We start from the raw sequence: 14,660 nt of genomic DNA, 5'->3' as shown, positions 1-14,660 counted from the left end.
AGCCCGAGAGTTTGAGGTTACTGTGAGCTGTGACGCCACTAGCACTCTAGTGAGGGCAACGTAGTGAGATTCTGTCTCAAAAAAAAAAAAAGAAAGAAAGAAAGAGATGAGAGACATAGAGTAGAATTAAAAGTGGGAGCTTAGGGGTCTATTGCCCGTTTGTGGGCTTCTGGCAACAGCCCAGAGTGTTTGTCACTCTGATTTTACTGAAGTCTATTTGCCCAGAAGGTAAGATGAGGGAGGGAACAAAGATGCCAGCAGTTTCTCTGATTGAGCATACCAGCTCTTGTTATTATTATTAACCTTAAGGGTAGCCTTCAGAAATCTGAAATCCGAGCCTTGTATTGGGAGAGCCTCCTGCTTGAGATCACACATACAGATTTCTAGGGAGGTGTTAAACTCCGCTAGTTCTCTGTGGAGTAAAAGGCCACCTGTTTTAATCTCCTCTATGGGAGGGAGGCATTTTCCTCCCGTCACCTCCACAGAGGATCTTCCTCTGTGATAAGCTGCAATAGAGAAGGTGCTTGTATCATACCTTGTACTCCAGTCAATCCCCAGCACCTAGACCTGGGCATGGCACACAGGAGGTGACCAATAAATATCTGTTAGCTGCTCTGAATCTTCTAACCAATAGCCTCTCTTGGCTGACAGATATTTGCTAAGCAAGTTCATGAAACACTAGCAATCAGCTTTATTACCTTCCATACGAAAAGAAAACTGAGAATAGTTCACATTTAAACTTCATTCTTTGATGTTGATATGGAACCAAAGTAAAGTAATACAGATTAAATCCTAGTCACAAAAGAAAAACACCCACCAAACAAGGGTAGGACCAGGCTGTTGTCACTCTAACTCAGTGGCCAATCTTAGCATACCACTAATGGGTCACATACCTATGTATTATTTCTTTCGACATGATGCAATAGAATGAATTTCAGCCAAAAATATTTCATTTAAAACCATAAATTGTCTAGAAATAACTTGCAAACTATTCCTTTATACTATCTGGTACAAAGGACAATGTTAATAAGATGAAATACACATACCCTGAAGACAGGACATTCTGTAGGACTAGTGTGGAATCCTCAGTATTTCAGTGACATGAAAATAAGGGTACTGTTCTGGGCTGAACACGGTGGCTCAGGCCTGGACTCCTAGCACTCTGGGAGGCCAAGGCAGGTGAATTGCTTGAGCTCGGGTGTTTGAGACCAACCTGAGCAAGAACAAGACCCTGTCTATGTTAAAAAGAAAAAAAATTAGCTGGGCATGTTGGTGGGCACCTATAGTCCCTGCTACTTGGGAAGCTGAGGTAAGACAATCGGTTGACCTAGCAGTTTGAGGTTGCTGTGAGCTATGATGATGCCAAAGCACTCTACCCAGGGTGACAGAGTGAGACTCTGTCTCAAAAAAAAGATACGGTTCTGGAGTGGCACCTGTGGCTCAGTGAATAAGGTGCCCACCCCATATACTGAAGGTGGTGGGTTCAAACCCAGCCCTGGCCAAAAACTGCAATAAATAAATAAATAAAATTAAAACAAACAAAAAAAGATACTGTTCTAAAGAGGGTTTAAAAGATATAACCAAACGGAACTTTGCCCTGGAAGTGAGAACAATGTAACCTAAATATTGTACCCTCATATTAATTTGAATAAAGCTTTAAAAAGTAAAAGATATAAACAGACAACATGCATAGGTCTCCATGGAATGGATCTTGCTTTGTCCTGTAAAGGACATTTTTGGAACAGGTGGAAAAATATGCATTATTAGAGGAAAACATGCTGTCACAGACGGGGGGAATTGAATCACATTACAGAGGAGTATGTATTTTAATGATTTCATGTTAGTAAAAATCTACCCATTCATCCATCCCTCCCTCTCTCAGTACAGAAAATACCTTATACACTAAATGTCAATAGTAGGCTGTTAGAAGTATGACATTATCTGTAATTATCTAAATTTCTATTTCATACACATTATGGCCTTGTGATAATGATTGTTTTAAGATAAACTATCACTTACATTAAGAAATTAAATTCAGGCTCGGCGCCTGTGGCTCAAGTGGCTAAAGCACAAGCCACATACACCTAAGGTGGTGGGTTCAAATCCAGCCTGGGCCTGCCAAACAATAATTTGGCTGCAACCAAAAAAAAAAAACAATAGCCAGGTGTTGTGGTGGGCACCTGTGGTCACAGCTACTTGGCAGGCAGAGGCAGGAGACTTGCTTGAGCCCAGGAGTTGGAGGTTGCTGTGAGCTGTGATGCCACAGCACTTTACCCAGGGTGACAGCTTGAGGCTCTGTCTCAAAAAAAAAAAGAAAAAGAAAGAAATTAAATTCAATTTTGGAATGTTGATAAAGTTATGCCTTTTGTGTTCAAATGGTAAGTTTGTTTCTTTAAACTAGGTAACGTGGGCAGATTTCTACTGGGATACTTGTAGTACCACGCTTCTGGTCTTTAAACCTGACTTGCTGGACATGTACCCCAGGCTGGTGACTTTAAAGAAAAGAGTTCAAGGCATTCCTGCCATCGCTGACTGGATACAACGAAGACCCCAAACCAAACTCTAGCTGGTACATGCCGCCTCCAAGCATTGCTGTTCTTTACGGTGTGTGTCTGTGAAGGTAGCTAGAGCCTGCCAGATAATCCACAGTTCCCCCTCTCTAGCTCCACCAAGACTTTCACTTTAGCTATATTCTGCTTTACAAAAGAAAATAAAAATTACATTTCATTGTCGTTTTCTTTTTTCCAGAAATAACTTCGCATCATTTTTAATTTAGGAAAAATAGTTTACAATACCTTGCTTTACATTGGCTCTAATATGCATGAATTCGATTCACAATTATTTAATTAACACCCAGTTTCCAAAAAAGAAGTGTTTGGATTTATGCTACCACATAGGATACTAACTGGAATTGCATGAAATGGAAATGTTGCTGCTAGCTCATCAGTGCACAAATCACTGGATAAATACCAGATGCATGTGATGACCAAGGACCAATCCTTTCTGCTGCCAGTGATTGGTCATTGCACATCTGTTATTCATGCACAGACAGCAAACTGTGTAGTTATACCATCTGCTTGTGTCCTAGCGACACATCAGTTTGACATTTTACAAAATAATCCAAAGAGGAAACTCACCAACAAAGATGAAAGTGCAGGGCGGCATCTGTGGTTCCCTGGGTAGGGTGCCGGGTTGGAACCTGGCCCTGGCCAAACTGGAAAACAAAAAAATAGCCAGGCATTGTGGCGGGCACCTGTAGTCCCAGCTACTTGGGAGACTGAGGCAAGAGACTCACCTAAGCCCAGGAATTGGAGGTTGCTGTGAGCTATGATGCTATAGCACTCTACCAAGGGCGATAAGTGAGACTCTGTCTTTAAAAAAAAAAAAAAAAAGAACAAACATAGATGAAAGTATGGCAAAAAGTGATAATGCTAGAGTGAAATTTGCAGTGAACAGAAAGGGAGTCATAAAGAAAGTTGACCGTGGGAATCTGAGGCTGTGCAGCTCTTGAAGTTGTGGACAGGCAGCCAGAGAACTTAGCGAGGGCAGTAGCTGTGATGACGATGATGCTGACGTGGCAAACGTCCAGAGAATGCAAAGACAAGCCGTGGAGAGAAAACACTTGCAAAACAGTCTGATAAAGGACTGTTATCCCAAACATACAAAGAACTCTTAAAATTCAATTAAACAAAATACCTGGTTAAAAAATGGGCAAAAAGCTGGGCACGGTGGCTCATGCCTGCAATCCTAGCACACTGGGAGGCGGAGGCGGGAGCATTGCTTGAGCTCACAGGTTAGCGACCAGCCTGAGCAAAAAGCAAGACCCCCATCTCTACTAAAAATAGAAAAACTGAGGCAAGACGATCACTTGAGTCGAAGAGTTGGAGGTTGCTGTGAGCTATGACATCACGGCACTCTACCCAGGGCGACAGCTTGAGACTCTGTCTCAAAAAAAAAAAAAATAATAATGGGCAAAAGACCCCCATAGACAATTCACCAAAGAAGATACATAAGTAACAACAAGCAGATGAAGAGGTAGTCAACATGTATGTCATTAGAGAATAGTAAATTAAAATCAGGTGCCACTACTTACTTATTAGAAGGGCGAAAATCCGGGGGGTGCGTGTGGCTTAGTGGGTAGGATGCCTGCCCCATATACTGAGGGTGGCCGGTTCAAACCCAGCCTGGCCAAACTGCAACAAAAAATAGCCAGGTATCATGGTGGGTGCCTGTAGTCACAGCTACTGGGAGGCTGAGGCAAGAGAATCACCTAAGCCCAGGAGTTGGAGGTTGCTGTGAGTTATGACGCCACAGCACTCTACCGAGGGTGATAAAGTGAGGCTCCATCTCTAAAAGAAAAAAGGGTGAAAATCCAAACGACGGACGTCACCCAATGATGGTAAGGATGTGGATCAACAGGAATTCTTACTCCCTGCTTGTGAGGATATAAAAGATCACAGCCACCTTGGAAGACAGTCGGCAGCTTCTTTCAAAACTAAACATATTCTTACCACAGGATTCAGCCATTGGGTCCTCGATATTTAACCCCATGACCTAGAAACATGTCCATGGAAAAACGTGGGTATGAATGTCTACAGTGGCTTTATTCACAACTGCCAAAGCTGGGGAGCTACAAAGATATCCTTCAGCAGATGAATGGATGAATAAACTGTGGTACCTCCAGACCCGAGAATGTTCCTGAATGCTGAAAAGGAGCCATCAAGCCATGAAAAGACATGAAGCAACAGTGAACGTGTATGACCAAGAGAAAGAAACCAGTCTGAGAATGCTACATGCTGGATGGCTCCGAGAATATAATATTCTGAAAAAGGTGAAACTACAGAGACAGCAAAAAGATCAGTGGTTGCCAGGATTGGGAAAAGAAAGGGTTAATAGGCGGAGCGCTGAAGGGCTTGGGGCAGAGAAACCATTCTGTAGGACACCAGAACTAGGTGGACGCATGTCATGATGCATTCATGTCATGATGCATTCGTTAGAGCCCACAGGACGGACATCGCCAAGAATGAACCCTCAAGTACGGACCTTGGGTGGTGATGATGTGGCAACAGAGGTTCCTCGATTCTAACAGATAGACCAGTCGGCTGGGGGATGTTGATAGTAGGGGAGGCCGTGGTATTAGGACAGGGGAGATATGCGATCTTTGTTCTTCTTGCTCAATTTTGTGAAGCTAAAACAACTCCCCCCAAATAAAGCCTATTAAAAAAAAAACTGAGGTTAAAATACTGGAGACTGATCTAAACTTGAAAGTTATGAAAAATTGCCTAGGTATAAAAAGATGCTCTCTTGTAAGTTGTATAAGACAGCACCAAAGTACTGTTGATAATTTTTTAAAACAAAAATCCTTGTCCACAGGGCAATGGGCTCAGCTCCCTAGTGGAAGCCTGGAGCCACGCAATGTATGGAACCCTGGCCGGACTGTCTTTTCAGTGTTACAGCTGAGACCGCTAAGTGACTTGAGGGGTGGATAGCATATGTGGAGCCGCTGGACACAGGGATGCTTCACGTCCTGGGAGAGATGGGATGGCATCAGATTTCATCATGCTATTCAGAATGAATAAAACTAATGAATTAATTCTAGATTTTTCCATTTAATATTTCTGAACTATGGTTGACCACAGCTAACTAAACTGTAAAGCAAAGCTGAAGGGGAAGGGTACTACTGTATTCGTTTTACTATTCTTTTCATTTACTTATACATTCATAACCGACAATAATAATGTCTTTGATGTGCTGACAGGTTTCTCAAAGGTCACAGATAATCACAATTTTCCCCAATGACTATTGTTTTCAACAGTTTCAACTTCAATCATTTTTACAATTCCATGCTACTGTGGAAAACAAGAACTGCCTCTATAAACAAGTTACTTAAACAGAATCTTCCAAATAACAATAAAATTTAGATTGTCCCCCAGAAATCCATTTTAAAATATAATACTGAAACATCAATTTTTTTTTTTGAGACAGAGTCATCCTTGTAGAGTGCCACAGCAACACAGTTCACAGCAACCTCAAACTCCCGGGCTTAGGTGATTCTCTTGCCTCAGCCTCCCAAGTAGCTGGGACTATAGGTGCTTACCACAATGCCCGGCTATTTTTTGTTGCAGTTATAATTGTTGTTTAGCTGGCCCAGGCTGGGTTTAAACCTAGCAGCCTAGGTGTATGTGGCTGCACCATAACCACTGTGCTATGGGAGCGGAGCCTGAAACATCTAATTTTAATTTGTATGTTAATATTATAAACATCATGTGTGTATATATATATTGATAAAAACTTACTCTAAGTTACTCTTAATATGTTGTACCATATACAGGAACAGACCAATGAAAACAGATGGCCTTATCCTTGAAATGCAGTGCAAAGAGAATATGTGGGTCATTACAAAAGTTTTGACATATAGAAAAATCAAGAAATATAAAATCCATTGTAGCTAAAAAAAAAAATTAACAAAAGAAATTCAAATAACATTTAAAGTAATGAAGGTAATTTAACTTTTCTTCCCTCTTATACATGGCCATTTTCCTCCACATTTAAATTTTTTGCTTGTAACAGAGGTTCAGTCTTTGCCTGGGTGAAAGGGCAGTGGCGTCACCACAGCTCAGTGCAACCTCAAACTCCTGGGCTCAGGTGCACTTCCTGCCTCAGCCTCCCAAGTACCTGGGACTATAGGAACATTACACCACGTACTGATCATTTTTCTAATTTTCGTAGAGACTGGGTCTTACTACATTGCTCAGGCTGGTCTTGAACTCCTGGCCTCAAGTGATCTTCCTGCCTCAGCCTCCCAAAGGGCTGTAATGGGTGTGAGTAACCCTGCCCAGCCCACACTAAATTCTTATGAGCTTTAATGAAAGCACATTTTGGAAAAGCAATAAATCCAATGTTTATACAAAATTATGAAATATCAAAATAAGATAATCAGTCCCATGTGTTTACAGTTGGCAGTCCCCAAGTTACAAACATCTGACACAGGACTTGCATTTCAGGCTATTACAAGTAGTAGGTATATGCACCTGTTCCAACTTAAATAAAAATTCAACGACAGAACCTATCTTGTTACGTGGGGACTGCCTGTTAGGAGGAAATGTTTAGCATCACCGTAACTTTTACGTCATCTTTTTGCAATGAAGGACGGCACATTCCATTATTCTTATCCTGTTCCCTGTCTTCTTGCCTACAGAAAAAGAGGAAAATAGCTGGGTGGAGGAATCAGAGCAGACATCACCTATTTATAATTAGAAAAAAAAATACATTTTGGGAGAAAAGTTAACACTTCCCTTTCTTTGAGGCAGAGTCTTACTCTATTGCCCTGGGTAGAGAGAGTGCCATGGTGTTATCACAGTTCACAGCAACCTCCAACTCTTGGGCTCAAGCGATCCTCTTGCTTCAGCTTTCCTATTTTTTGTGAAACAGGGTCTTGGTTTTGCTCAGGTTGGTCTAGAACTCCTAAACTCGGGATCCACCCGCTTTGGCCTCCCAGTGTGTCAATTTCTTAATTTAATGAACTGGTTAAGTGTTGCACAAAAGGAAACCAAATCTCCACAGGCCTCTCTACTATGTAGTAACAACAGAAACTGTTAGGTTGGCCAAACTAACTCCACTTTGACAGCCATTCTGTGAGACTCTATTACAGATGGACATAACTCAGACAAGAAAGAGACACACTGTAGGCTTGAAAAACCTGCCAGCAGAGTCCCTATAATGAGATAACATCTTTGATCTCCTGATGAGAACAAGTGTGGTGGTCCTTGACAGAAACCAGCTCCCCCATGGCCAGCTATATAAATCCGTCCCCTCCCCAAACATCCTTTAGATGTTAAGCTCACTTGCACCCTAGTGTCAAAACAAGTAATGCTGCCTTTGTTACACTTTGGTCTTGAGTGTTCTGATCGGCTCCTTTCTTCGGTTTTTACCTATCAAGAACAATATAGTTAATGTTTCAATATAAATATCTATTGTCATAAAATTCTAAGTCTGTGGTACCCCAACCCTACTTATAAAAACTTCATCTATTCCCATATGACTTGCATTAAAAAGTCACTTCAGTTGGTAAAGACATTATTCCAACAACTGTGGTTTCTTTTGTTCCTTATTGATCAATGATCACAATATTTACTGACATCAGCCCTATGAAGGGAATGAGAATATATCCTAAGTAATAAGTTCTAATTTATTGGTAGTATTAAGCACATAAAATGATCTCATTGTGCTCAGCTCAAATTAAATTAAATTTTTAAGGGTAGAGAAAGGGTTACATTAAAAAGGGTGTGAAAGTACAACTTAAGATCACAAACATTTTTATTAAACCCAAGACATAATAGAGCATTACATGAAAAGCCCAACTACATTTCATCAGAGATAAAAATATGGATATAATAACAAAAGAAATAGCCTATCATTGAAAATACATTAATACAAAAAAGTTATGAGAAATCACGAGATTTTAAAAGGTAATATTTGATTAAGTGATCTAGGTACTGTGATGCATGAGGAGGTAGGATTAACATCTGAAGAGTCCTTCTAGTCCTGTAATGCTAAAATATATTGAGTCTGTTCAATATACCTTCAAGATTGGGTTAAGTTTAATCACTATGCCTTTCACTCTCAGAATCTATAATACCTACATAATCACTGTGAGAACTTTATTCACCTTCTAAATGCACAGGGCTATATGACCTACCATCTTCACAAGTTAGAATGCCTTGAAAAGTATGATCTCCAAAAATTAACAAACCTTTCATTTATAAATAAGTTTATTTATAATGATATTTACATAATAAAAATAAGACACATGAAACTCACAAGTTATACAAAGAAACTGATTATAATAAAAACAGCAATACAGACTGACAGGCAGAAATTTAAAGAAAGGTTTAATAAAGAGTTAAATATCAAATAGACAACTTTACTTCTTCTAACTTTCACTTTTGTCACCTACACTGAATTAGAACTGAACAATGGCTCTCTTCTTCAGGCGGTCCTGTCCTGGAAATTCTGGGAACTGGCAAATTATATTTTGATAGCAGTTTAAAGGTAATGACCTATTTCCATGCAGTACCTAATGCTGCCTTAATAGGAGTCACATTCAGTCTGCTTTGAAGTGAAATAGCTTTGAGTTAATCTGTTCTGCCAGGCTAGACAACTGTCACCAACATTTTGTTGATGCCTGGAGTTGTGGCAGGGTAAACTACTATTTGGAGAGGAAGAACTGGAGCAGAAGTGACTGGGCAACAGTTTCAAGAGAAGCAAAAGCCAGGAGAGAGAAATCAATGAAAACATGCACAAGATTAGGCAGAGCACAATTAGTGCAGTTGGGAAATGAACAGAAGGAATTAATCCATGGAGTAAGATAAGGGCTTCTTTAGTTACTATTCACTGGAAAACAACTTAGTGCCTAGCCAAACGAATGTGTTTTAACAGAAATACTTGAGAGGACCTGGGGGGTGTCAGTATATGGAATGCCACCTTTAAATTCAGGTTGAGTTCTTGTTGACATTGGTGAACATCTGCTTCAAATAGCAATAAAATGAAAGCTATATAAACTATACAGCTACATTTTTAAACTAACATAATAAAAAAACTTCAAATGAGACAAGCAAAAACAAGACATAAGCATTGTCAAATAAGGCACATGTAAAAATCTACACACATTATCCAGTGAAAGACAATATATATATATTTGGAGGTAGAAATAATTACAAAAATACTGACATTTCTAAAGCATTAGCGTATTTGTTACAAACAATCACCAACTAATCCCCATTCAGAAAACTGCTTTGTAAAATGATTATTTAACATCTTTAGGGCTACGTATTTGTGGCTCATTTTTTTTGTATTTTTTTTTTTGTTTTTTTTGTTTTTTTTAAATTTCATGTGTGAGCATCTGGAGAATTCAGTTAGTGGCAAAAAAGTTGTCCATACTATGAGAAATGCAATATGGAAATTATAAAAAGTTATAAATGTTCATAAACCCCATGGTCATCATAATGTAAATGTCCTTGAGTGCACCAAGTTGATATTTCCTCATTAATTAGGAATTCACAATTTTTATCTCACAGGCCCATTGATGTCTTTAGTAACGTGGCTATATCCGCTGGCATATTCCCCTCATCACCTGCAAGTTAGAAAGTGGCATTAAAAGTTGTGTAAAAAGATCCTATTTTATAAAACATATTCTCTTTCCTGCAACCAAAAAATAGCTGGATGTTGTGGTGGGCACCTGTAGTCCCAGCTACTTGGGAGGCTGAGGCAAGAGAATTGCTTAAGCCCATAGGTTTGAGGTTGCTGTGAGCTGTGATGCCATGGCACTCTACCCAAGGGGATAGCTTGAGGCTCTGTCTTGGAAAAAAAAAAAACTTCCCTCTTGTGTATATTAGGGTTATTTTCTCGGTGTTCTTGTTCATACTGCTAGCATAGCAATCTAATGTTTCTTATTTTATATAGACATAAATATATAAAGCTACAGACATAGATAATTTGGATCATATCTAATCATATAATACATGGTACTTCTCAGGTTTTCTAATTAAAAAAAAAATATTATTATATAACAGAGTAGGGAAAAAAACAATAGTCCCCAAATCCCAAGCAACCCCAAAATAATTTAATCTATACTAATTGTATAGATTGTATCTAAAAATACAATCACTAACTATAGACCCCAAAATAATTTAATCTATACTAAATTATATACAATTGTAGACTGTATCTAAAAATACAATCACTAACGTAGACCCATTTTGCACAGATAACTAACATACTGAGTACAGTGCATCAGTTGAAGGTTAAATTAACCATTGTAAATTACCATTTACCCAATGTTTGCCCCACATTTTAAATAAATGGGACCCAGTGTCTAAATCAGTGTTTTCCTTTCTTCTTTTAAAGGTTTTATTTTTATTTATTTATTTATTCTTTTGAGACAGAGTCTCACTATGTCACCCTCGGTACAGTGCTGTGGTGTCATTCCTCATGGCAACCTCAAACGCTTGGGCTTAAGCGATTCTCTTGCCTCAGTCTCCTAAGTAGCTGGGACTATCAGCATGTAGTCATGCTACTTTTTTGTTGCAGTTGTCTTGGTTATTTAGTTGTCCCAGGCTGGGGTCGAACCGGCTAACCTTGGTGCATGTGGCTGGTGCCATAACCACTGTGCTTCGAGCTCCGAGCCTAAACCAGTGTTTTCAACCTTTTTTATCTCACAGCACACTTGAAGCTATAGTGAAACTTCCATGGCACACTTTAATTATGTTGATCACACAAAAAGAGTAGAAAAAAAAGATGTACTGGGTCAGGCGGGGTGGCTTACACCTATAATCCTAGTACTCTGGAAGGTGGTAGATTACCTCAGCTCAGGAGTTCGAGATCAACCTTAGTGAGAGCGAGACCCCCGGCTCTAAATATAGCCAGGTGTTGTGGCGGGAGCCTGCAGTCTGAGCTACTGAGGAGGCTGAGCCAAGAGAATTGCTTGAGCCCAAGACTATGAGGTTGCTGTGAGCTGTGACACCATGGCACTAAACCCCAGGGTGACAGTGAGACTCTGTCTCAAAACAAAACAAAACAAAATATAGTTACTGTGTTTGAACTTCTTAATTTAAAGTTTTTGCAGCACACCTAAGATCCTCTCATTGCATACCAGTTGAAAATCACTGGTCTAGGCTTGGTGCCTATGGCTCAAGTGGCTAAGGCGCCGGCCACATACACTAAGGTGGCTGGTTCAAATCCAGCCCGGGTCTGCCAAATAACAATGACGGCTGCAACTAAAAAATAGCTGGGCGTCGTGGCAGGTGCCTGTGGTCCCAGCTACTTGGGAGGCTGAGGCAGGAGACTCGCTTGAGCCCAGGAGTTGGAGGTTGCTGTGAGCTTTGATGCCATGGCACTCTACCCAGGGGGACAGCTTGAGGCTCTGTCTCCAAAAAAAAAAAAGGAAAATCACTGGTCTAGACACTCAGAGGAATTGAGATTTTTTTTATTTTTGAAACAGCCTCATTATGTTACCCTCGGTAGAGTGCCACGGTGTCACAGCTCACAGCAACCTCCAATTCTTAGGATTAAGCGATTCTCTTGCCTCAGCCTCCCAAGTAGTTGGGACTACAGGTGCCCACCACAATGCCCAGCTATTTTTTTGTTGCAGTTGTCTTTGTTGTTTAGCTGGCCCAGGCTGGGTTCCAACCTACCAGCCCTATGTGGCCGACTCTCTAACCACTGAGTGGCAAGTCAGAATTGAAATTTTCAGCACTCAATATTTTTGGATGAATTGATGTATTAATTTACTGGCTAATAACAATAGCACAGCTGGCAATCATATATATTTGCTGACCTGCTGTAGATCTGTAGTTATAAAATACAGCAAAATAGTCACTCCTCCATCTTTCCCGCTCTCAAAACGTACACCCCAATTATAATCTAAAAGAGTACTTTCATCTACTCTTTTCTGTAAAATTTACAGGTATATACATATAAATATATATACACACAGAGGAACAGAAAATACTGCATAAACACTTAGGGGGTTCACTGATACACTGGCCTCCACACATGAAAACAGCCCAAGAAACTCAGTTCTCAACTCGTCCTAAATTAATTGATACCACATTAGGAGGAAAGCAGGGAGAGGAAGAATAGAATAAGGAAAATTTAGAGATACAATACAATAATAAAATGCAATGGACCCTGGTTTTAAAAAAAATGCCATATAAGACAGCCAGAGGAGGACTGAGAGAAATCTGGATATGAACAATATCATAACTGGGATTTGCTATTAATTTACTTGGATTCAATAATGGTACTGCAGCAACTTAGAGAAATACACTATAATACTGAACACAAGCAGCCACGTTTCTCACTGACTTTGTAAAGGTTCCGTGGGGGAAGGCAGATAGATGAAGCTGACGCTGCAAATGTTCCAACTACAAACACAGTGCCTTTCACTTCATCTCCTAACTGTAGTAATTCTGCAGGAATTCTGGTCTTCAGATGGGCCTCCCTGACACTGAACTGATGAGAGGACATGCCTTCCTTTCCATCTCTCACGGTGACGTTTACCACATAAATGAAAGAACCTTTGTAACAGATCGTGCACCTCAACCATGAAAGCTCAAAGGCTGTGTATGAGAATCACCTGGAAGGCCAACTAGCTCAATCAGAGAACCACTGCTCTGAAATAAACATTGTGTTCTAGGGAATTTTTTTCCTGTCTCCCCAATGGGATTAATTGTATTAATATATTTTCTTCCTCTTAAACTTTTTATTACAGAAATTCTTACCCCCAGCTCCGCCAGTAGCTCACGCAACTAAGATGCCAGCCACATACACAAGAGCTGGTGAATTCGAATCCAGCCTGGGCCTGCCAAACAACGACAACTACAACCAAAAAATAGTCAGGCCCTTCTGGCAGGCACCTGTAGTCTCAGCTACTTGGAAGCTGAGGCAAGAGAATCGCTTAAGCCCAGGAGTTGAAGGTTGCTGTGAGCTGAGATGCCACAGCACTCTACCCAGACTGAAAGCTTGAGGCTCTGTCTCAAAAAAAAAAAAAGAAAAAGAAAAAGAAAAAGAAAGAAATTCTTACTCCAAAATGATGAAAGCATAGTGTGAATGAACGTACAATAATTGAACAGGTAGTTACCTCGGATATATAAAACCAAAGATTTATTCTTTGGAGAATTTAAATCTGAGGAACTTTGGACGTGGAATAGTAGAAAACAGAGGGATTGTACTGAAAACAGGAAAATTAAATGTCTGAATGTGAGAACAAACTTCCCCTCTCCACTCCACCATAGCTCTGAGAATATAATAGTCAGTTGGCTCATACCACTAGAGACTGGGCAGTATCCGTCTGAGGAAACGAACCAGCCCACGTGAAAAGACCCACAGTCAATGATAGAAGTCCAACAATCAAAGGCTGAGTCCCTGAATAATTAACTACAATGGTTTTTATTGTTAGGATAAAATCCATATATCTTAATATTTATTACCATTGTTAAGAGAATGTAATTGCTTTACCAAATTCTAAAAGGTGTCCTACATATATAATCAGGAAAAAAATCTCCCAAATAGACCCTGCCTTGTGCATGTGGAACTAATATATTTGCTAGATAACTCGAAAATGGCAAGTTGGCACATTCAAAAAAAGCCTAATCATTCCTGTTAATTATTTAAATTATGACTAGCCTTCTTATCCTCACCCTAAAGCTCCATAGAAACCTGAAATAAATGCTATACAAGACAGACAAGTATTAATTTAAATCATATGCACCTCTTTGAAGACATATTAAAATGTATTGATTTCGGTAGAGTACCTAACAAAATACTGGAACATAGTAAATATTCTTTTTGTTTCTTTTTTGAGACAGAGTCTCACTTTGTTGCCCTTGATAAAGTACTCTGGTGTCATAGCTCACAGCAACCTCAGACTCTTGGGCTCAAGCGATCCTCTTGCCTCAGCATCCCAAGCAGCTCGGACTACATGTACCCACCACAATTCCTAGCTATGTTTATATTTATTTTTTTGAGACAGTGTCTCACCATGTTGCCCTTGGTAGAGTGCTGGGGCGTCACAGCAACCTCCATCTCTTGAGCTCAAGCAATTTCCTTGCCTCAGCTTCCCAAGTAGCCAGGACTACAGGCACCCTTCACAATGCCTGGCT

General features: G+C 40.0%; 2 protein-coding genes across 2 annotated transcripts in view; one reads left to right on the top strand and one right to left on the bottom strand.

Annotated features, from left to right (window-relative positions):
- HPGDS (hematopoietic prostaglandin D synthase) overlaps positions 1-2,566 on the top strand; it is a 23,810-nt gene extending 21,244 nt beyond the window's left edge. The window contains exon 5 of the mRNA XM_023518400.1: positions 2,402-2,566. Within this exon, the coding sequence (XP_023374168.1) occupies positions 2,402-2,566 (165 nt within the window). The remainder of the gene's footprint in view (positions 1-2,401) is intronic.
- A 6,191-nt stretch (positions 2,567-8,757) lies between these two features.
- The window catches only part of SMARCAD1 (SWI/SNF-related, matrix-associated actin-dependent regulator of chromatin, subfamily a, containing DEAD/H box 1), an 89,297-nt gene continuing 83,394 nt past the window's right edge, over positions 8,758-14,660 (bottom strand). Inside the window, exon 24 of the mRNA XM_012810555.2 lies at positions 8,758-10,138. Coding sequence (XP_012666009.1) covers positions 10,071-10,138 — 68 coding nt within the window. The 3' untranslated portion in view covers positions 8,758-10,070. The remainder of the gene's footprint in view (positions 10,139-14,660) is intronic.

Source organism: Otolemur garnettii, unplaced genomic scaffold (genome assembly GCF_000181295.1).
Source record: "Otolemur garnettii isolate 467f Iridium unplaced genomic scaffold, OtoGar3 scaffold00137, whole genome shotgun sequence".
Classification (NCBI taxonomy): Eukaryota; Metazoa; Chordata; class Mammalia; order Primates; family Galagidae; genus Otolemur; species Otolemur garnettii.
The sequence above is the reverse complement of the archived record's forward strand: the minus strand, read 5'-3'. Positions and strand labels throughout refer to the sequence as shown.